This window comes from Tyto alba, unplaced genomic scaffold (genome assembly GCF_018691265.1).
Source record: "Tyto alba isolate M040663 unplaced genomic scaffold, T.alba_DEE_v4.0 Super-Scaffold_21, whole genome shotgun sequence".
NCBI classification, from domain to species: domain Eukaryota; kingdom Metazoa; phylum Chordata; class Aves; order Strigiformes; family Tytonidae; genus Tyto; species Tyto alba.
In genome coordinates, this window is record NW_024881295.1 from 3,108,969 (window position 1) to 3,133,776 (window position 24,808).

The window sequence follows — 24,808 nt, forward strand, 5'->3', positions numbered from 1 at the left end:
AAAAAGATGTGACCAGATTTTAAAGCATCCATAAATGTGTAAAATAACCCTTAGAATTATTTGGTGGTGTAAAACACCAAGACCAGCTGGGCAAGAGAACCAAACCCAATGTTTTTTTTCAAACCACACTTTTAAAGAAACAAACAGCATACTTAGCCTAATAAAGATAGATGAAAAGCCTAAAAGAAAAAAAACACAACATCCTTGAAAGAGGATTCTCAAAAATTAAGTGTACAAATAAGTATGCAAATGAAAATTAAAGAGAAAACCATTAGCAGCTTCGGGAATAATCAGGGAAAGTATAGCATGTAAAGCTGGGGGAAGGAGGGACAGAACACAGCAGCGTCATTCTATAGCAGTGTAGACATCTCCATGGAAAATACCTATGGATTTGTGCTGCCAGACCCTTTGGGCCTGGAAAAGGTAATATTAACAATTCAAGAATCACTTCTGCAGCGCTAGAAATAGCAGCACGTGTGTGTGCCTATCTTTGCCTGATTCGTCTATGTCTGTATACTGTATATGTGCACATGCACACATAAATTCAAGATTTCATCACCTATTATGTATGTACTTCTCACAGCTAAAAGAATTAATCCATGTGAATAATAGTAACAGAGGTAGATGACACCAATTACGTTTCCTCAGTGCAATTCTGTTGCACAAGTTGACAGCAAACCTTAGTCTGGTGTTTCCAATTCCTGTTTAACTAATCTAGCAGAAAAAAAGAGAAGCATTACATACAGTCAAGTGCAGATTATAATCTCCACATGGGAAAGCAGAGCTGGCTCTCCCTCATCAGGAGGTGACTTGAATTTCATGCATGGTTTGTAAGTTGTCTCCTATAAGTGCTGACATGTTACTAATGCTCAAAATATTATAAAAAAAAAATCATAGTGGCCTCTTCTCCAAATGGTGAAAGCCAATGTATTTCCACTAGAAGTTGAAGAATTGGATCTCTACATTTTACCTTTATAAATCTATATGAGATGTAACAGTAAGAAGGTAGTGTAATACATGAGATATGACTCAGGAAAACACTTTAAGCTCATGCTTGTGGGAGATTTAAACATGTGGTTAAAGTCAAAAGCACATGTAAGCACCTTGTCTGCAAAAGAATGACTTGTAAAAACTAAATCATGGCTATATGCTTAGTCATACTCAGTATACTCTGCTTTAAGCAAAGTCCCACGTGATGCCAGTTAGAGGTTCTGTCTAAAAAGTAGACGCTCAGGATGATAAACTCACTTGAAATGTTCTAAGTACATACATATGTATATGAATGAGACACATAATATATACAGAAAATATACTTAATATAAAATATATAGCTTCATAAAAATATACACATATATTTATACAAATGCAGACATTAATTTGATTTCAATGTAAATACAAAATGGTTTTGATTGTCACCAATAGAAATTAAATCTTCCCATTACATCTGTTCCAGTATATGCAAATTCCAGTATATTAGAAGTACACTGATGTATTTTAAAATAATTTAGTCTCTAAGTAAATTTCCCATTTTCCTGTGGTGTAAACCAGCATATTTCATTGCCATTTTATACTGGCTCTGTGAACACATTATTTCATTCAGTAGTTTCTGTAACCAGAGGGATAATGGGATCCTTGACAAGGTAATGTAAGGTTTAATAGCTAAGGTTTTCCTATTTCTGATTACAAAGATTAGCAGCTTGATGATGTGTTATGTTCTGTTGGAAATTTCACTAGGACAGTGGTGTCCACACTTTACAGTTGGCTGACCTGCATAACTTATTCTTATTCTCAAGTGAGGATTGTATACCATGGTCTTCCTTGACTACAGTATAGTCCATCCCTGAATGTGTGTTGGACACATACTTCTCAGCAACAGATTTATTTCACCTGCATGCCATCTGTTCAATAGGCTCAACCCTTTCTGTATGTCGTTCTGACAGAGCATATGCAATACTGTGCAAACAAGCAAATGCACAGTAGGCTTCCCTTCATCAGATAATGGAGGATGGAGCAGAAACCAAGTAACGAGCTGCTGTCATTACAGCAAGTCATCCAGCCAACAGCTCTCTCATAAACAGCCTTTGGAAAAAGAGAATAAAGCTGGAGGTAAGCATTAAGCTCTACAAGTCTTCCTAGTAGGACACATATTTCTCACAAACTGTAGGTTATAACCCTAGCTTTCTTCCAATTTTTAGCAGCTTTGAGAATTCTAATTCAGAATTCCACTCAAGATGCTCATTGCAAAGTTTCTCACACCTAATAAATGTGCAGAAGTGCAGATTATATTACCATAAATAAAATCAATCCAAAGTTTGTTGCATATCCAGGCATACGGTCACTCCACGTCAGCTTCTCTTCATCCTGTGACAAAACACAAAAATAAAATAACAGACATTAGAGAACTTTACAATAGCAAACATTAGTAAGATCTGTTACTGAAAAATGTTCTCAATCCCCCTTCTGCTGTTGTAATTTTGAAGGTGATTATAAGATTTAGAACATGGATATTTTAAAGCAGATTTTCATTTGAGAGAAAATATGGTAAGAGGATAAGTAAGACATATTGAAAATGTCTGCAAAAATCAGAAAATATACATAACTATGATTTTAATATTTGAAAACTTGTATTCAGATCTTACTAGATTTCATAATATCAGGAGAAAGCCCTGAGAGTCACCTTAATTTACATTTAGGCAAAGCAAGATTCAACAATTTATTTTGAATTACTTCTTGTAAAACTTCAGAAGAATAGTGATTGAGACGGACATGATGAGAAGAATGTTTACTACCACTGAACCCAGATTTTCTGTCTAATGACTACCTTAGCCAAATGTAGCCCCTAAGATAGTTCTTGAAAAGACAACCCAATCCTTCTCCTGGTACTTGGTCTGTAGAAAAGAGAAACTACAAAGGCAGGCCCCCTCTGTGATCTCTGCTGCCAACTTGTTTTCTTCATGAGCAAACAGCATTTCTCTCTTCTTTGCATAATTTAAAGCAACTGTGATCAGTGAAATCTAGTATGCTTTAACTGTCCCCACACAAACCTAACTCCATCTCTAGAAACGTTTACATCTAAAGAAGATATTTGAAAGTGGATTTATATAAGAAATATGATTCCTTTCTCTCAAAATAGGTTTCTTAAAATAACAATAAAGTCATTACTTTGTTTAAGTTAAAATAAAACTATATAATCAAATTAACTAAGGACACAGAGCCAGCTGCTGTTTGTATTTCTGTGAACTACCGTTGCTATCCCATGGACAAGTAGTTCACTTACATTGGAGTTAACCCAGTTATTCTGAATTTAAATGAATCTAAATCAGATTAGAATTCAGGTCAAAGGTTTCAAATAAGCTATTTCCAAGGCACAATTGTCCTCAGATAAAAATAAAAATCTGTGAGCATTATGCCTTTGTAAGAGACTTTCCCAAAGTAGTACTAGGTATACAGTATATACTGCAAGTGCAGAAATGCAGCTAGCTGTGACTTTTCTCATGAAGTTTACTGGGATGTGGAATTAAACCAAAGACATGATCCTTTCTACACAACCGTTGCCACTGTGGTGGTACCTCAAACACTGTAAGAAGTAGTATTACTCAGCATCCCCATCCTCTCAGCTCAGCTGTTCAAACAGAGAAGTTGAGCATGTCTCCTTTGGGAGAATGCTGGCAGGACTGGGCCATAGCAAACCCAAGCAGAAGCACAAATAATTTGGCCCAATGCATGCAGTACATAGGTACTCCGTACAGTACATAAATGGAGTCCATCTTTTAGCTGGAAGGCTACTTTAAAAAGCATTTCTGTGAAAGCACAGATGCATTTCATTTCATTTTGGCTTTTACCACTCAGCAATTGTACAGGCCATAAAGAAGGTCTAAGTGATTATACTCCAAGAAGGCCTGAAGGACACCATGTCTAACAATTTCTCTAGGGGAAAAATACTAAAGAAGCAAAACAGCAGAATGAGTTCATGTTAGCCAAAGCAGTTAAAGGAAAAAATAAAATCTTTTATAACCATACTGAGGTGGAAAGTAAAAATTGTGATTTATACAAAAGGTCCAGAAAGAGACAAAAATGATGCAGAAAATTACTTCAAAAATCTCTCTAGCAGTAAGAGTTTTGGAAAATATGAAATCATAACATCAAGATCAAACTTTCACATATCATGAATCATGCTTGACAAATCCTGAGTGACAAAGTGAGTAGGTTTTTCATGTCTTGGGGGTTTTTTGTTCAATATTTCTGGTAATGTAAGAAATATATTTTGGAACATCAGTCAAGATTCTGAGATGATTTACTGGCTTTCCAAGTCAAGAAAAAAAACACATGCTGATAACACCTCAGCAACTTACAAAACTGAAAAATCAGGGAATACCTTAAGAAACAGTTGTCCATTATGAAAAAGAAATAGCTATTTACCCTGTTTGCCCCACGCCCCACACACACCCCTTTTTTTTTTTTTTTTTTTTTTTTTTTTTTTTTTTTTTGGTAAAATAGAGTGGGATAGTTACAGGAAAGAAGAAAAACTGGGAAAATTGAGTAATGACTGACATGTACTTTTAGAGATGAATATCAGAAGCTAGGGTGTGCCTAAACCTACACTGTTAGGCATTAAGAGACATTAAGATTAACCTGTTTCAGGGTCCCAACTTCAGGAGAGTTTAAGGACTGCAGTTATTAGAGTGTTTGCCCTCTTTAATCTCAGCATGTGCATTAGGAACATAGAGACATCTAACATAACCAGTCATTTTGGAAGCCCTATGTTTAGCACATGAATATTTGTTTTAGAAATATTATTGCTTATCAAAAGCACTTTGTGTCTGATGAGTTCAATAAAATAAGTTCCTGGAATAAAGATTTAGAAGCATAACTGATTCTTAAAATTTAAATATATTACTGGGAATTGCTAAATGAAATATGGACTGCCTCAAAAAAAAATTTACCCTGCTCAAAAGGCTAAAAATAGTCCTTTCTCTTGTGGTGGGTTGACCTCGGCTAGCTGCCAGATGCCCACCTAGACACTCTCTTACTTTCCCTCCTCAACAGGATTGGGGGAGAAATTAAGTTGAAAAAGCTTGTGAATTGAGGTAAAGACAGGAAGATAATAGTGCTATCATGGGCAAACCAAACTTGACTTGGGAATATGAATTTAATTTATTTATTTAAATTAGGTGTGCATGGTAAGAAGTGAAAAGCAAACGAAAAACTCCTTCCACTTCATCACCCTCACAAATTCTTCCGAGGGCCAAATTCAGCCCTTCATTCCTGCTTCCTCTACCTCCCTCCCCAAGCTGTGCAGGAGGATGGGGAATGGCAGGTTAATGGGGTCAGTCCATAACAGCTCCTCTCTGCTGCTCCTTCCTCCTCACATTTCTCTGTAGCTCCATCGTGGGCCCTTCCATGGGCTGCAGTCCTTCGAGATAATCCTGCCCCAGTGTGGGCTCTGCAGGGGAATCTCTGCTCGGGAGCCTGGAACACCTCCTCCTGCTCTCACCTTGGTGCTCACAGGGCTGATTCTCACATTTTTTTTTTCCCCCTCTCTCCTCACTGCCACGCAGCGTTTTACCCTTTCTTACACACGCTTTCCCAGAGGTGTCATCATCTTCCCGAGGTGCTCAGCTGTGCCCTGCAGTGGGTCTGTTGGAATGGCCCAGGCCCCTCCGCACAGAAGCCACCCCTGCAGCCACTGCTGCCGCTGCCTGGGCACCAGCACCCAGACATCGATGGTGTTGGTGCAAAGGCATAAAGAAAATCACATTTCCTTCGGACACTGAACATGCCAGCTCAGAGTGAACAGAGCTCAGTGGAGTGACAGACACTTTGGCAGTGTTTCCCCAGTCTCTTCTTGCAATGAATGACACAAAGGGGGCAAACAGGGAGAGGAGACAGGAGAGGGTCTGCGTGGGAAAGGACAAGTGGATAAAGGAAGGAAGAGAAGATCAGCATATCATCTAGTCAGCTTTCTCTTTCATACATGCGCTTCCTTTAACCTTAGGTGACTTTGTCATGAGTTTGCCACTCTCTGTAGCACCTAGCCAAAGGCACATCTGAACAACGTGCCTGAGTTGCTACGCCATTAGGAGAAGAAAAAAAAAAGCTCGCTGAAAATATTACTGAGTTACTTAGCATACATGACACAAACCAAATTCTGAAATTTAAATCAATATAGTAGGCAGCTGAATGCTAAGTTCTGTTATGGCTCTTGCTAAAATAACCAAATCTGTAAATTCTCTTGGTATTTTCTGTCGCACCTGATTCTACTCTCTGGCAATAGTGCCATCTAGCCGTTAAAATACTGTACTGTGAGGTATCAGGAACACCTTGTCTATGATCGAAGTATTACACTTGCACACTGCAGCAAGTGCGGTTTATCCTAAATTAATGGAATTTATTCATACATTTCTCATAGGATACAGCACAGACCCCATTCTAATCAGTAATGTGCATTACAGAACATTGCCTAGATTTTAGAAAGGAGTAGGAAAGCTCTCCTGAAAGTCGATGAAAACTCATCCAAGAAAGCAGGGAATCTATCTGGAGCAGCCCAAGAGGAGTATGCATTTATTGATGTAACAAGATGAAACCAATCATCTGAAGAACAATCTCATTGACAGATATGTTACACTATGGAATGTGGTGTTGAATGTGTTCCGTGCAGGAGTACAAGTCTTTCCCATTAGAAAAAAGGAGAGGAGAGGAGAGGAGAGGAGAGGAGAGGAGAGGAGAGGAGAGGAGAGGAGAGGAGAGGAGAGGAGAGGAGAGGAGAGGAGAGGAGAGGAGAGGAGAGGAGAGGAGAGGAGAGGAGAGGAGAGGAGAGGAGAGGAGAGGAGAGGAGAGGAGAGGAGAGGAGAGGAGAGGAGAGGAGAGGAGAGGAGAGGAGAGGAGAGGAGAGGAGAGGAGAGGAGAGGAGAGGAGAGGAGAGGAGAGGAGAGGAGAGGAGAGGAGAGGAGAGGAGAGGATAAAGCACCATTTAGGCCTTGCTGAATGGTTTATTTCCTTATGAGTTACCTAACAGGGCAAAGATCCAACATGTGCAGTTCAGCAAGCTCAGGTGGGCCTCTGAGATGTGAAAACCTGGAAATATACTGCATTTGGACAGCACCAAGCAACTTTGTGAAAACAGTTCTACATTTCTCTGTGAATTAAACCACAGCCAGTTTGCTCAGGTCACAAGTATTTCAGTTATTTATTTATATTGTCCCACAAGAGAACACCTCCTCAAAGCAGGTGTTTCTAAACCATCAGCCATGCCAGCTCAACCTGCACTTGGGGAGTAAAGCAACATATTTTCTTTCTTCTGCATCCAGCTTTGTAACTCCAGTTCTGAAATTCAGGCTTTTCAGTGCAGTTGCACCTGGGCAACCCCAATGACTTCACTGGACTTACAGAGATCTGCAATAATTGACTGGAACTTAGTAAAAGATGCTTAGGGAAGAATAGAATCCAGGACCCCTCTCTTGCCTTCCTAAGGTCTTGCACAGCTAGCAACAGTAAAAAGCCACAGAATTTGATTTCTGATGACAAAATCCAGAAGTTCATCTCTAAATATGCCCAGGAAGAATAAAACAAGTAAATGTCCTTTTTATAACTGCACTTTTCTAGTAGAAACAAAAGCTTTTATTTGCATAAAAACTGTACTGTCCAAATGAGCATCTAGAAACAAGAACTGTGGTATCAAATACGAGCTCTTCTGTATTTATGTAACACCCAAAATACTACATGTGTATTGCAGTCTCAAGACAAGGAACAAAATGAGCTTCTTCTGAAATAAAGCGTTCCTATAATTTTACTTTAGGCATGAAATAAGATAAAGGCAAGGAGAAAAGGATACTCCAGAGCTATTTGGAGGTTAAAAGAAGCTAAGAGCCAGAAAAAGCCTGCAGCACAGTCAGATTTGGAAGACAATGGATTCCAGGGTAGCAACACAAAAAGAGATGCAATCAAGACACATCAGCATTTCTGGGACCTTTCAGTGGCCCACAGTGGTAACTACAGCTGAGAAACCCTGACGAGTTCATGGCACTGTTCCAGCCCTCAAACTTATGAGAGGAAAGACAAAACTGCTGCTACCCTGGGCATCTGTCAATGCCCGTGTCTATATCCCAGTCTGAATCTGTCCCTAGGATTTCTACCTTCACACTCCCACAGAAGATGAAACAGCTTTTGGTCTGAGACCCATTAAAAGGGAGAACAACATTTTATATTCTTCTCACTTAGGAAACGGAAAAGGCATTTTAACAGTAAAGATGGCTTTGTTTTGTGAGCAATGTTTTGTTTCAGGCTTGCACATGGAAAATGAACTGCCAAGACTCCTTTGGATCTAGCTGAAGGACCACAAAATCTTTAACTAAAAACTTCTTGCTGTCTTTGAAACATGCAGAATAGCACAGACACTGATAGCTTTCAGTAGATCTTAATGGGCACACTCTAAATCATTTGTGGAAGAAATGTAGAATAGAGAACTATGAGAAGTGTGTGCAAAGATCAGTACTAGGATCATGGAAATTAATGGAATTTAAGGCTAAGCAACATTATTGTTAACCGACCGGTCTTGGTCTTCTTTGTAACCACAGAATTCCTTTGAGATTATTTTTGCTATAAGGATAATAAATGTGTTTTAACTAACACTTTCTGGAGAAACCTTTAAACACAGTTTGACCATTTCTGTGATGAACAATCAGTCACAAGCCTTCTTAGGTCATTCCAATTGTTAATTATCCTAGCTGCTGAAAATGTATGGCTTATTTCCAAGCTGAATTTTCCTATCTGCATCTTCCAGCCTTGGCATTTAGCTGCAACTTTGTCAGTTAAGAGCATCTACTGGCAAGCTTTTGGTTTTGACTATAGGTTCTTACAAACTGTGGTCAGGCCACCTCTTGGCTTTTCTGCTAGCTTAGACCACTCAGAATGGGAACATCCAGCCAAGCCCACAGATGTATTTCTTCTCCTATGATGTGATTAGAAACAAATCTACCACAGCCTACAGCCCTGACATGGGCCACTCACTTGGCCTTTCACATAACAAGGCTTATGAAAGCATGTGTGCCTAGCCAAGTCCTGTGCCTCAAGATACACACGTGCACATCTCTTCCACAGGACCAGACGTATGATGTGATGGTTACTGTGTTAAGTGAGGGTCATACTTCCAGTCATGGAGCACAAGGAAATCCAACAGAAAAAAAAGACACCAGCCTGTTTTCTGTTAACAGAGGTTCTGCAAGAGTGGAGGAAAGGATCCTCTAATTCAGGTATTTTCTAGTCCTTATCAGTCTTAACACTATATTCTGAACTTTCTCAAAGTATGTATCTGCATATGCACACCACTTGACATATACATACATACACACACACTTAATGTATGTCGCATGCATGTAATGAATACCTTGATAAAAACTGGCTCTGATTATTAAATTAGAACTGAGATAGGAGCTACAGTTTATAGATGAAATCTATCACCAAAGTTCTCCAAGGCATGGTGAATGTGGCTATTTGCCCTACCATGCTAGTACTGCTGGAATAAGGGTAAACTGCAACATGCCAACTAGGCTTCTCACTGATTCTGCCTCTGCAGAAACAGCATGTACTTAGACTATATCAGGGGATAACTATTAGCTGTAGGGTATGTAGACAGGTAGGGTAAGAAAGTCTCAAAATCTCATACAAATATGACAATGTCACTGAAAATTCTACCTTCTTATCAAAGATAAAGATGTAATGCTCCTTGCAGTATTTTCAGGGAAGTATTTCAAGCTGCTTCATTCAGTTAGAAATAATGACAAAAGGCTGGAGGTTTGTTATCACTGTAATTTAAATTTGTAAATCTGGACTTGGTCAATTCAATACACTGTAGTTTACTCAGAAATAAAAATGATTAATTTCTCTGCTCTATTTAAAACTTATTTTGTCTTTGATACTCATCTTAATGCATCTAGTGCATTGCAGCATATTGCAATTGTTATTGTGTAAATGGCATTAAGGTGCTTAGTCTTTATATCACTGTTTAAAATCAACTTCTTGATATTTACATATGGTTCAAGTGAAAACTGGCAGCACTTCTTCTTTTACATTGACAGTTTAACATATGGCTTTACAAGTATGAATTATTTATGTAAACTTGAAGCCATTCAGAATATTACCAGAAAAACACTATAATTTACACAAACAATAGGGTCACATCTGTAGTCATAAATATTCATTGTTTATCAATGCTCTTCGTAGATGATTAATAAATCATAATGGGTCTGATACTGAGAAGGTAAAGGGACAGATGCACAAATACACTTAGACATCTGGTGGGATTTCCAAAGGAACTGACTGACAATGGTACACAGGTCTGTCATAGTAGGGAAGATGGTAGTGGAATGTCACAAATTAAGTTCATGGCAGGAAGGGGTATCATGGCACTTGATCAATTTTTGTTTTTTTTCAGTGTTAACTCCTGAACTCCTTTCTCAAAGAACATAATGAAATGCCACACATGGTTTTAAAAAATGCTTATATAAATATAGTCATGCATAAGGAAGACAGATTCTGAGCCAGACGTGCCTACTTTAGTTTGCATGATTAGATCAATTTAATATGCTTTGATATTGAGTAGACACATACTTATCAGGTATGTTAAAGAAAGGGAGAACAGAGTGAGTTTCAAAGAGTGACTTTAGAAAAAAAACAATTATCATCAATGCTCACTAACTTTCTTTTTCCTGGAGTTAACAGGATTATCAACCACTTTGTGCCCTGAAATCCTGAGCACCATTACTCTAATAGTCAATCTGGTTTCATACTTTCTCATGTAAACTGTGAGCATCTGATGGAGAAGTTAATGGAATAATAAATGCAACACATTTTAAAACAATTTATCCAGTATAATTTTTCAGAAAAAAAATGACCTTTTACTAGTTCCCATAATTCCGTACCATTTTAATACTGGCAGTGATTTTAAAAGTTTCTCTCTGTAAATTATTTTAAGTATAAGACTATCTTGTCTGTGTGAATCCATTTAAAATATATTAGTTACATAGACACCCAACTACTTGCAGTATCTCTCCCTAGAATACAAAAAGGTCCAAAATTATGTTATCTTTTGTAACTTCAAGTTTATTTGTCTCAGACAGATAACAGGTTACCTGAAATTTATCTGTAAAATCACTCATTCGGTCACCATTATACACTTCAATATAAGCAAGTTGGGCCCAGTGGAACTAAGCCAGTTGGCAATTTTGCAATTTGCAAAGCTCAAATTACAATTCCTTATATAGGAGTCTCTTAGCAACATTCATTAGTCTTGTTACTTTCCTAAACTGCATGTATTAGTTCCCTCATTTAATTGTGAAGAGAACAGAATTAAAAAAATTTAAGATTTTTTAAGAGATGCATTTAGTGCTAGAATCTGAGGAAGGTTGTCCTTTCTATGTTACCTTGATGCTTGTCTGATCCAATTCGGGGCCAGTGTCCTAGCTTGAGCAATCTAGGCTGAAATTCTTGCTCCTGTGAAATCAATTGCAAAATTGCCAGTGACTTCAATGAAGCAGAATCTCACCCCAAGATTTTGGCATTACACACTTAAAACCATATTGCCCATTGTGTTACAGCATGTGAAGTCACTTATCCCCACACAAAGTGGGAGAAAAAGGCATGCAAGACAATATCTGTTTCCTTTGGTTGCAGTTTCAAATTTAGCTTACACAAACTGTGAATGATCACACCAAGAGCAGAGGAAAGTGAAGTGGTGTAAATTTTAGTAACATTTTTAAGTTGCTAATTAAATGTTTGAGGAGCAGGGAAAGAATTAAAAAGGGATGTGGTTATGCTAGATTCTTTCTCAGACTCCAGAACATTTATTAGCAGCTGTAAAATGTTAATTAAGTTTATATTCTAACATTTGAATATGCTACAATAATTGACACTCGATTGCAGAACACAATCTACAAAGGCAAACTTTTGCCAATAATATATAGATGAAGTACAGAAAAGAGTTCTGGGTAAGCTTCCAACAAATGGAAGACTGGAAGAATGGGTAGGGGTACAAGAGCAAAGCAGCCTTCAGCTCTCTCTCCGTCTGCTCCAAAAAAGACATATTTCTGAGGTACAGGAGTCCTGCCCACGCACTTCCTCCCTCTGAGCCATTCTACCTGAACATTTAAAACCCGACAGTGAAATCTACTGGTGTACCGTTCCTGCATTATCTCTTTAACCAGTATTAGATATGCATCACCATACCACGATCACACAAAATGAACAAGGACTGGGAGGTGAGAAACAGAGACACCAGGTGAGTTACATGAACAGAAATGGTATGAGGGGAGCAGGTACTCGTAAAGCTTGCTTCATTATAGCAGGAGTAATTGTTACTGGGTCCCTCTGCAGTCAGTGCAGAAAGAGGCACTTCTAGAGGGAAGAGTCGGAGAGTCCAACCTGACTTTTGGTCTGAGCCCATGTCTTTGAAGAATATTTCTTTTGGCTGATTATGGAGAAAGTCTATATTGAGTAGATATCCATAACAAACACCTCCGTATCTTCATACACACACAGAGCCTCTCCCCAAAACCTGATACAAGAGTGGAAGAGTACATAACGGTAAGAAAGAGGTGTCAATGAAACACTAGAATGCAGAGACAGAAGTCAGAGATTAATGGAGTTGGAAGAGTAATGAAAGATGTACATTATGGTACTATTAGCATTAACTTTAGACTTTTGAGAGTTGTGATTGCAGGGAATTACAACCATCAGGGTTTGTATCAGTTTTCATTTTTCCAAAATGTAACATCAATTATAAATGTATTTTTGTAAATTATATACTTTTTTGACATTATAAAATTGGCAGTCATTTCTCATGAAGTACAATACGTCCCAATGCTCTCAAAGCTGGAGTTTCACATCACCAAATCACAATACCTTGTCACTTGATTTTTTGGTGTTTTGGCTGGGGTTTTATTCACAACACAAGGGAGTAGATATATTAGACCAAAGCTGACTGACAATCATATCTTAATAGCTTTCCACTAAGCCAACAACAACTTCATACAAAGATGTTTAGACCTCTCAGATCTAAATATTAGATAGGGAGGAAACGTTTCTAGCACACTAATTCCAAACCCTTTCTGATTTCCAAGCAGGAAAATAATAACTTCCCATGCACTAAGCTGAATTAGGTAATATTTATTCAAGGTGTACATATGTACTAAAACTGTATAGAAAACACACAAAGATTTCTAGGGAGCTACTTCCCACCAGCATCCCAGATCATACACTTTTTTTTTTTTTTTTTTTTTCTTCAAGAAATAGTTGTGTTGGTAGTTGGCAGTAAAATATAGATCCATTGAAAGTTGCCTTGAAATGCTCCAGTCAAATTTAACACAAAACAAGTTGACAAAATTGGAAACAGTGAGAAAACAGTGTTTCACATTTTATTGTCTTGAAAATGCTTGTCAGATTCTTTCCTGTCATTAGCAAAAGTGGAGTAGGTATATCAACAGAATAAATTTCTATAGTCCCCATATCAGAAAAACGTTGGGAGTGGTGGCAATCTATACATGAAATTGTGGTTTAGTATCTAGACAGAGTTCAGTATACTATTTGTCCTATATTTAACATAGCAATGACTCTGAAAGTCACGTCAATTGAATTTGCAGATGATACTAAATGAGGAGAAGTTATGAATGGTGAAGAGGATGGAGACTTAAATATGGGGCTTTTGAGAAGTCAGAAATGCAAGCATGAAATAGAATGAGATTCAAGTAGAACAAATTAAGGCTAATACAACTAGGAAAATAATTAGAAACAGCAATAATGCTCAGCAAAGAAAAGAGTGAAATTAAATAGGTTCTTGGATAGCAATGAGTTACTGAATGAAAATGAATCTGGAGAGAATAGAAATGATGGTAATTTATATTTGGGTCATCTTCACAGGTAGTGAAGAGCTGAATGTTCTAAAGCATGCACAATCTGCATGGAAGTAAATTCAACATACTTGAATTCCACAGAGTGAACTAAGTGAGTGATATGCAAAAAATGAGCCCTCTAATGCATTAGGTTAAAAAAAAACCCCCTCTGTCATTCACATACAGAAAGGGATGAGCCTGTGTTTATGGCATTTGTTTACACATGGGAGAGAGCAAGAATAGTGTGGGTAGGTATATTGGGTGAGCACAGACCTGAGTGACCCTACCTCCGCTATTTCTAGAAATAGATAAAGGATCCCCAAGATGACTGGATATGAAGCCACTGAGAGTACTTCTGGAAAGAATCATGAGTTGAATAGGTTGATTTAGGATATTCCATTTCCCTTCAGAGACTTGCTGAAAGTCCTCACACCAAGCTGAAGATTTTCTGACCTTCTGGTGTTGTCACAGAAAGTGAACGAGATCCTGTTACTAAGATTATTCATCAACTATGTCATTTAGCTAAGTGTGGGAACAGGGACAGTAATACTGGGGAGAAAAAGACATTTTCCAATCAGAGGCAAAGCTACAAGGGAGGATTCTTGTGCAGCATTTTATTGCCATGCACCTTCTGTGGCTTTAGACTACTGTGGTTTTAGACTTGCATCCTGGGGCATCACAGTCCACTGCACTGGCCTCTTCAGAAGACTCAGGGCACTTACTGAAGACCACAGAAGAATGTAACACCACCACATAAACAACACTTATCTACATCTCTTCCTATTCTGACACTATCCTGACTGCGTTCCAAAGACCACAAAGCATTTACAGCGATATGGAATCTTAAACCCTATGCATTAAACACTTAAACCCTAAGCATTTAAACCCTATGTTAGAACCAAATTTCAACAAAAATTAAGAAAAAGTCTCTTCTGGAAAACTGCTTTCAGTATGAAGTAATCAATGTAGTATTTTCTCAAAGTTCCCAGAAATATGCAGACTGATCCTCTCATTTGCTGCAACTACTTTGCACTGGACTGCTGGAAGACTTTCAAGGTAGACTCTGTCCAAGGAAAATTGAAGGGATTTGTCGGGAATCCTCTGTTGACACAAATCTGATATAAAGGCTTCTATTACTTGTCCCATTCCTCTGACTAGCATATGATATGTGTCTGAAAAGAAGGTGACAGATATGGCCTAGGCCACCTACCTTGATGGTTTGTCTTTGGACAAGGTTTCAGATAAGTGATCTGTGATTTGGGCAACCAGAACTCTAACAGGCATCTGCTGAAATGTCAGAGCTTCATATTATCATTACATACACACACGCACAATAGTCATGGTCCCCAGTGAGACAAAACAATACCAAAATAAACAGTCTCCCCAAATCGTCTCATTGTGTAGTACAGTCAGTCTCTGAACTTCCCGTTTAACCATGAGTTAATGGGAGGAAAGGCAGTACAGGGGCAGAGAGAACTTGTGTAGAGACCTCACACTTGTGTTTCATTCTACGCGCCTGACCCCTTTCAAAAGGCAAAGGGCATATTTGTTTTTCACCCTTGATAGAACATGCATTGTTTGCTGGTACACCTGCAGAGACAAGGGAAGGAGGAAAAAAGATCTTTGGAATCTAGAAATACTGAGGAATTCTCCATTATTTGCAGTTTTGAAATCACGGCCATATGCTTGTCTATATTTTTCTATTTGTTTTAGTTTGATCAGTTGTTATGGATTGTTGCAGGATTCATTTAGTGAAATTCTATAACTTGGGTAATAGAGGAAATCAGATTATATCAAAATTAAAGCAAAAAAGTATTTTAAAATAAAATTTGTTTAAAGGAAATAGATGAACACTCTTCAAGTCTATTGCTGATATAGGTAAAAAGTAAGTAGGGGATTAAATTATTAGCAGGAAGACTTAGATTGGACATTAAGAAAAACATTGGAACGGTAAATCCTTCAGTCCTTCAAACAGGCATAGGTAAGATTTGGGACAAGTTCCCTAGGGAGGCTGTGCCATCTTCATTACTGAAGATTTTTAAGAACAGATTAAGGAAACCTCTGGTAAACATGATACTGGATATAGCAGGTCCTGCTTTGGACCACAGTGTGGGAACTAGATGTCTTCATGATTTCCCTTCCAAGCTTCTGCTTCTTTTCTTTTTTTTTTTTTTTTTTTTTTTATGTGTGCGTGTGATGCCTATGATCTTTGTGGTCTTAAACTCATTTAAACTACTGAGATTCTGAATCAATGATCTATGGCATCTTGTCATTTGGTATCAGGACAAAAACCAGAAGTGCTTAAGTCTACAAAGTCTCGCAACTTAGACACCACTCTAACAAAATGATTGCACAGGGCCCTCAGGGCTCCATGTTCTAAATACGACAATGACTACCCTGAGGTTCAGACCTAGTAATATCAGCCCAACAAGATACAGTCTATCCAAATCAGCAAGGTCACAAAACTTTGTTATCTGGCATTTGCCAAGGGAATAAAGGAATGTCTGATGTCTCAGATATCAGCTCCAGCTTTAGGAGTTTTGGTTCCTGAATAAGCTTCCCCTCCTTCTTTTTGATTCTGAAGGAGCTGAATTCTCTCTTTATCCCATAGTTTTTCACTCGTACATGACTCCTCAGGAACCGCAGGACAGAGATGCTGAAGGAGACGGTGCTCACCTGGAGGGTTTATGAGCATCAAGTCTTCCCATCAGGCCCCACAAACTAAATACACATTCACACGCAAGTCAGTGAGTTTAATTAGTGGACTATGGTTTCAGGTTGGAAATGTATTTTTTCCAACTTTTGGAGTTTGTTCTCTGGTCCTTTTATGTAAGATAATGCAGTATCCTCACCCCAGGTACACCTGATTACTAAAAGTGAATCTACTACCACAATTAATTCAAGTTCCCTGAAGTCCTGAGGAGATGTATATTACATGCACTTTTGCCTTCCTTTTTTGTGAAATTGTGCTACTACCAGTTTATATAGCTCATGGGACTGGCACTGTGCCAAATTAACCAACTGTGAATAAGTGGAGGTATTATAATTGCACCACCTATTGCTTGAAATGTATTAATGCCATTTTTCTCATGTTTGTAGAAATGCCTAAATGAAACTACAGGATTATAACAGAACTAAAACTATATATTCATGTGAATAGTAAAATGGAATAATTTCTTCAAAAATAAAACTATTTCATTTAAGTTCAAATAAGAATGAACAAATTAGCAACAGATTAAACATCTGGAACCTTTTAAATAATTTGACTAAATGTGCAAGGTTATTAAGAAAAGATGTGTTTTCTTCTATTGGGATTTATGTCTAATATTTATTTCACCACAGATGAGGTTCAGCAGGCAGTAGGAGAAACAGCCAAGAGAAAACAGTTTGCTTGTTTGTTCAATAAATGAACTATTTGTTCTGTATTTTAAAGAAGGTGAAAACTAACACTGTGCTAATCCTGCCAAGTATGGCCAGGGTGTGGTTGGTTAACTGAACCCTGAAATCTGGTTTACAAAGGTCTGGAAGTGGTACAACACTGACAGGTTCAAAGGGGATTAGTGAGAGCAGTGAACTCAAGCTTCCAAGTCCAAGTTTTCGACATTGCACTTTGGGACTTTCAGAGGCCCAGCAAGGAATTTCAGCTCCCGCTTTACTACTAGTATCCCAAGACATGGAACCTGGCATATCTAAGGTAGATGCTATTCAGAGAAATTACATGAACACCACCCAAATCTACCCCTTTCTCTTTTGCTGAATTATCCTATCGTCTGTACCTCCAGGGATGGCAGGTGGCTACTCTACTATGCAAAACGAGTTATTCAGAGATGCCCTTAAGTATGGATTGACAGTCTTTGAGTCCAGACCATCCTCTGAGGACAGCGAGTGGGTGGGATATTTCCCCAGCAATTACCAAAGAAGCTCTGTCATAATTTCTAGCTCTGCGGATTTCTGCTACTGTAGAAATAACCCATACACGATAAGGCGCCCTTGTCACAGAGCTTCTGGAGTGCAAACTTTTCTGTTCTTGCCTTATTCTTTAGCAAGATACGTATCTCCTCTGCCCTTCCTCCCACCAGAAGACTTCTCTGGTGTAAGGAGCTATGCAGTGGTGCCTCCCAGGAAACCTACCAATGACTTTGTCTACATAATTTCTTTCTTAGCATTCTTCTTCTGGTCGCATTTCTCCATATACACCATGTAGCGTTACCTTAAAGAACCTCCAGCACACATCTCACTCTTCCTTATCAAATCCTACTTCATTTGGAGACATCAGCTTCTGTCTGTCTTTGCAAAGGTCTCTGTCTTTGCTCCCTCTTGTGCGCAGTCTTCCTACTCTATTCACAGAATCACAGAATTACTGGTTCCACTACAACACAGAGACCTACTTCTATTTTTTTTTTCACTGCTGCTCTTCACATGTCCATGTTGTCCACTTGCTCTCTTCAAATATTCATCTTAGACTGGAATCTGTCTTTGATAAGGATGGTTTTCTGGCATAGAGTTCTGTAAAATATTCTGGTTTTTTTTTTTTTTTTTTTTTTTTTTTCCAAAATATCTGTTAAAATTAATCTTATTGATGGTAGTAAAATTATTCCTTTTCTTCTCCTATAACCTGGATGAGATAACAAGGATAAGAATAATGAGGAAGATAGACCAGAGAGTCAATCTCAGTCTAAAAAAGGAGTCAAAAGATCTGTTTTGAATAGGTGACAATGAAAAGTTAGGCTCCACAGGTGCTTCAGCAAGATAAAAAGTGAAATATGTGATTTTTTTTTTTTTTTTTTTTTTTTTAGAATTCAATTAAAGCTTTACAGCATTTCAGAAAAAGAAAAAAAAAAAAAAGGAAGGAGATATGTCCCAAATTAAGATGAAAAACTGAAGTGTTTGTTTTGAAAAGTGTTTTTAATTACTGTGAACCAAATGTTTTACGTCAACAACTTAAAATATTTTGTTTTGATTTATTCTATTTTTAAAACCCTCTACCATAAATTGTCTTTTGAAAGAAAAAGTAATTTAATAACAGCAGCTGGAAATTCCTCACTCTATAAAAGTTGAACTAAGATATTTCATTAAAATCAAAACATGTTTAGAAAAAAAAAAAATAGCTTCAATAAACAATATTTTCCAGTGAAGAGGTACCTCAACTCTACAATGTTTTTATCAGCTCTGTTCTCAATTTTCTTCCAACACAGTACCAACAGGTGTCTATAGAAGGAAGATGTCACAAGGGGATTTCTGGAGTTTCATGCTCTGTGAATACCCTGCTGTTAATGCTTATCAAGCATGTCACGTCTTGTCATGTCAGATGACTCCTAGTGGTAATGGTAAGATTCTACATGGCATATACTTGGGATTGAAGACACAAGAAACTACTTCAGCTCACTTGACCCTGCAAAATAGTCTTGACAGACCCGCAGTCTGTACTTTCTTGCATGCAGACATGCTGCATTCAGCGTACTCCACCTGTTTCAACCACTGCTGATGAAATAACCAGCTGAAAAAGCAATGAGGAACTGCAAGGACCACTGCATCCAAGGTGGTCCCTACCTGAACCCCAGGCCAAAACTCATTGGTGTAGCACTATGTCCTTTCACACCTTGTAGCTTTGTGAGAGACTGGCTTGCCCTTGACTAGGTGTCCCAAATGTAGAGGCAGTACAGCCCTGAGCTGTATTTGGTAAGCAGAGAATGGGTAAGAGGTAGAGAAGGAAGGCTTGTAAAAACTCTCTCCCAAACCTATGCATGTACGGTGGCAACATACCGAGCAAAAATGCAGCACTTGCAAATACAGATATATTTTCTCAGAAAATCTTTTTCAATTTTTATCACAATAGAAAAGTGGTTTCTGCACCACTGCAATATATCTCCATATTTGTATAAAGAAGCTTGAGAGAGAACCAGCAAAAAGTCTACCTCATGCAATAGTAATGAAATACTAAGTATTATGTTTTTATCATAACTATATTAAAAAGAAACATCTTGCCAAATGCTTGTAATTACAGAGGGACAGAGTTCTGTGGATTCAAAATTCTATCATATTAAAAATGGCACTGCAAAGGCCCCACTATGGCTGAAATTCATTTTTGTGCTTAAATGTAATTCATTACATTTAAATTCCAAGCTCTAACACTGTTTTGAGAGAACTGGAACTTCTGTGTCTAACTTCAGTTGTTTTAAATTGGTGGCTGTTTTATAGAACATGCACTATTTAATAATTCAGCACTCTCATTCTGTTAATGCAAGTTCTAATTGAACTCAGAGAGTCCTAAATGTTCAGTAGCTCACCCAAGATAAAGTTATGTTCAATGACAATCACTCAAACAACTCAAAAGGAGTACACTGGGACAAAACTTTTATCAGCAGATGTCATGGACTGAGCGCAGAGGGGAACTGAGCACCACGCAGCTGTTCACTTAACCCTTCCCCCCCAGGAGTGTGGAGGAGAAAACCCAGAAAAAGTCTTGGGAATCAAGATAAGGACAGGGAGGGGTGACTCACCCATTATGGTCATGGGCAAAAGACAGAATCGTTAGGGGAAGAAAAAAAAAAAAAAAAGAACATCACTTTAATTCAAACACTAACAAAACCAACACTTAACAGACAGAGTGGGACAGTGAGAAGTGCCACCACATCCCCAAAACACCCCCCCACACCCTTCCATTCTTCCCAGACTCAGCTCTGCTCCCGATCTCTCTATTTGCTCCCCCAGCAGTGCAGGGGGGAGAGGATGGGGGTTACACTCAGCTCACTGCTCCTTCTTTCTTATGTAGGGTGAATACCACACATTCCTCCCCTGCTCCACGTGGCTCCCCTCTCACTGGAGACAGTTCTCCATGAACCATCTCTGACGTGAGTCCTTCCCATGGCATGAAGCTCCTCCCATGCTGATCTGGCATTGGTCATCCCCGTGTGTTGTGGTCCTCCCAGCGCCGAACTAGAACAGTGGGGCTGCTTCTCCCCTCAGAGTCCTGGCTTCCTTCAAGTGCAGGCAGACACCTGCTCTGGTGTGGGTTCCACCACAGGCCGTAGATTGGCCTCTGCCTCAGTGTGGACCTCCATGGATGGCAGGGGGGGTGGCCCTGTCATCTCACAACAGGATACAGGGGTCTCTGCTCCAGCGCACCTCCCCTTCTTCCTCCTTCCTTTCACTGACCTCAGTGTTCATATAGGTGTCCTTCTCACAGCTCTTTCTCACAAGTCCTACCCCCACTCCCAGGTTCCCCTTCTTGAATACGTTATCACAGAGGTGCAGCCACTGTTGCTGTCTCTGCCCTGGCCAGAGGTGGGTCCGACTTGGAGCCGGGGGAGTTTCGAGAAGCTTCTCAGAGAGGGGCCACTGCTTTAGCCCCCTCCCCTGCTACCAAAAACCCTGCCAAAACCCAGCACACAGGAACACATCATGCTATTCCATAAATAGATATACAGAAAACTCAGTTTTATCAAAATCACATTCCTTCCCATGTGTTACAATCCAGAAAAGCAGAGACACAGCAATTCATCTGGCTGGTGATTTCATTCTCTTACATATTTAGTATCAGATCCTGTTCTGCTACTGTCTGTGGGATCTGTACTCCTATGGGTTCCCCACATAAGGAGGATCCATGCTTTGTCTAGTCTTTGTTCTCCATTTGGCCATTATATAGACAGATAGCCACAGAATAATACAACCCATCTGAAAGCATCTCCCTAATTTTTTTTTATGTTTTCATAGTTAGCAGAATCTGTAGCCTAAAGTAACAATTAACCCTCTGAAGAACCTCTGCTGCAGATCTCATACATATCACAATAATTGATACATTTTCTGACCTTTTGGAAAGAACACTGTGACCTATGATACCATACCTCATCTGAAGCAAATCTTTAGTCCATGCTTAATAGTTTGTTAACACTTATATTAATAAAGAAATGTACCCTATGCTTAATGCTTGTCATAGAGTGTAGAGTCAGCAAAATGTTAATTGTAATAAGTCTCTTTGCACAGTATTAACTAGTTGCTCATCAATCTGCCTAATCATTACACTTCTCAACTGCACTAGATTTCTTTCTGCTTCTTCCATGTAGAACTATGTAAAAGCTGAGCGCTAGGGCACAAGTTAGAGATTTGAGCTGTTTAACACCTATGCAGAAATATTTGCATTAGGCAAAGAAACATACAGAGTGCTTGAGCAGCTTCCACAACAGCACCACGTACCAGGGAAAAGGTGAGAAGCTGAGAGAGAGGGATAAGATGTGTGGCCTTATAACGAAATGTCCATGATATAGAAACTTAAGTATAATGAAACAAGTGCCAGACCTTTGAGATGGTCATTCACAGATCTTATCAGCTATGGGCAAGTGTTCTCTGAGGCAGTTGAACATAGATTTAGAAGAACCTGATATGAGGGCAGCAAGAAAGATCTACAATTAGTACAGAAATTTAATATTAGAAAATCAAAATTTTCAAAATTTTCAAATCCATTTTCCTAACCACTACAAAATTTTGGCTTTATCACATTTTTGTTTTACTTTCCTTCTGTTTTGAGTCTCTATTTTTTTCCTCATTTTATTTGTCATAAGAATATCTAAAAGCAACAATTTAACAAAATAAAACAATGCTTCTTAGCTATTCACATGACTGCAGGAAATAGGTTTTTAAAAAAGTATTAGATATTCTGAGGAATATAATAAAACTTCAGGAATTCATAAACCTGGAAATTTATTGGAGGATGTTGAAGATGCTGATTGTTCATGGACAGAAGATTAGAATATGCTTTGGGTCCAGTGTTGCTGCTGACCCAACAGCTCATTTCACCATGCTGTCTTTAACAGCGTGTACATCGTATGAATGCTATAGGTGACTTAGTGCTGGAATGTCCAATATACTGCTCTATTCCTTCAAGGCTTGAATCTGGACTACAACTCTTATAGATGATGAAGTCCTGGGAATGGAGCCAGGTCACTGGAGTACATCCTTTCCAACCCAAAGTCTGGAATGGAAAACTATTTTTGTGAATATGTTTTGTTGCGGTACTGGTGTTCCTGGGGTCTATATTCAAATTTGATTTTTATGTGTATTTTTCAGATGATTCTTTACAAATGACTGAGCCTGACCCAGTGAGATGGTCCTCAAAGAGATGAACTGCAGGGGAACTGACATGGAAGTCCCTTGTGCTTCAGGAATACAGATGAAGGAATTACAGCTGTCACCTAAAATCAGCCTTGAAGAGCAGGGAAAGTTTAATTCTAGTTTCTTTCTCTCACCCCGCATTCACACACTTGGGAAAAACAGAAATTAGCTCACAGATTGATGGAACCCTAGCTCCTTGCACTTCCAGTTCAATACTCAGATTACTACACGCTCCCCTGAGTCATGGACGATGGGAAGAAGTTTCAGACACTTTTCCATTTGTGGGCCAAAGTGTGACACCATGCTTCTAAACACACATTAATCTGCTTGGAATATCTTCACCCTTTCTACCATAATAAAGGAAAATAGCATATCAAAAATTCAAATTATTCTTTAAAGTTCCTTTCCTGATGAAAAAATCTGGGTCATGCATGCTCTGCTTTCTCTATCTTTCTTCCATTTTGCCAAAGTCTGCTGTCAAAATCCTTGTTATAGTTTTGTTACTGCAACAGCCAACTACTCCAAGTAAAGATCTACAATTGGTTTATATTTTCTTTGTGAATATGTATCAAAAGAGAATAGAAAATGTCTTTTGGCATTTTGTATATCATTTTCATGCCAAAATGTACAATTTAATAATATTCATTTAGTTTTTAAATGCATCAGGGCTTGGGAGGAAATTTGAATTTTTTCAACTTATCGTAAGCATAAGTTTGGTTTGGCTAAGTGCTGAAAATGGAGCTGAATGCTGTTGAATATGGAGTTAGAGTTGATCTGTGCTTCTCCTTGAGTATTTGAAAGCAGTACTGAAAGTGAAAATATACAGTTACAATTAGAATAAAAGATGATTTTTGGTTGTTGTTCAAAGCTAATTTATCCTGCTTTGGAAAAAAAAAATAAATCTTCAGAGCACACGTATGTATATTCTTATATTCTTATGCTGACAGAATGTGTGTTTCTCTATATAAATCTAAAGGCAAAACTTGTTTCTGACCCTTGAAATTCCATTCAATTGGCTATAAACTAAGAGAAAGAACTAGTGATTCTCCCCCAAGAACTGTGCCGTGTGGAAAGAGGCAGGGCAAGGTCCTCTAGGATAACAGGGACAGAACATCAAAATAGCAGTCATCTAAAATAGAAAACTCTCAGTGTAACAGCAACTGAAAGGAGCTGCTTAACGGTATTAGAAATCTCTCTCGGTCCCACAGTTCAGACGTGATACTCGCCATGAAAACTCCTGCAAATACATGATTTTGTATAATACAGAGCAGCCAATAATAATTTTCCTCCCAAATGAGAAGGCACAGCACAGAGAATGGTCTCCAGAAGAATTGCTCTTTCCAAGAATCACACCAAAGCATAACTTACTCAGGAAGTCCAAGTGCCCCATGGAGATGTCAGTATCCCACCTAATGCTGCAGCCACGTAAAGCCAGTAGCAATATAAAGTGATCAGTAATAGAAGACTTTTTTATATGTATGAGATCAGCAGAAATAAAGTTCCACGTGAAACTGTGGATTCTCTCGTACAATGAGGTGAAGGGCAAGATTTCATGATGCATGTAGTTACTGTCAGTGAAAATAAAAAAACCTGTCACTGTCATCGATCATATTCTACTGTATTGTGTGACACTGATTTAGATTGTATCATTGTGCCGCAGAAAAACAGACATATGTTAATATCTATAAAAATATATACGTACTTCTTGAATTCCACTGATGTGACCAAATAAAACAAAACCCACTTTTATTTAAAAAGAGGTGCTCGTATAAAAAAAGACACAGGGGGCTACCACGTAGGCAGATAGACTGGGGACTGTG

General features: G+C 38.5%; 1 protein-coding gene across 1 annotated transcript in view; it reads right to left on the reverse strand.

Annotated features, from left to right (window-relative positions):
• Positions 1-24,808, reverse strand: part of ANO2 (anoctamin 2) — a 193,628-nt gene that overhangs the window by 44,415 nt on the left and 124,405 nt on the right. Inside the window, exon 15 of the mRNA XM_032995065.2 lies at positions 2,290-2,361. Coding sequence (XP_032850956.2) covers positions 2,290-2,361 — 72 coding nt within the window. The remainder of the gene's footprint in view (positions 1-2,289; positions 2,362-24,808) is intronic.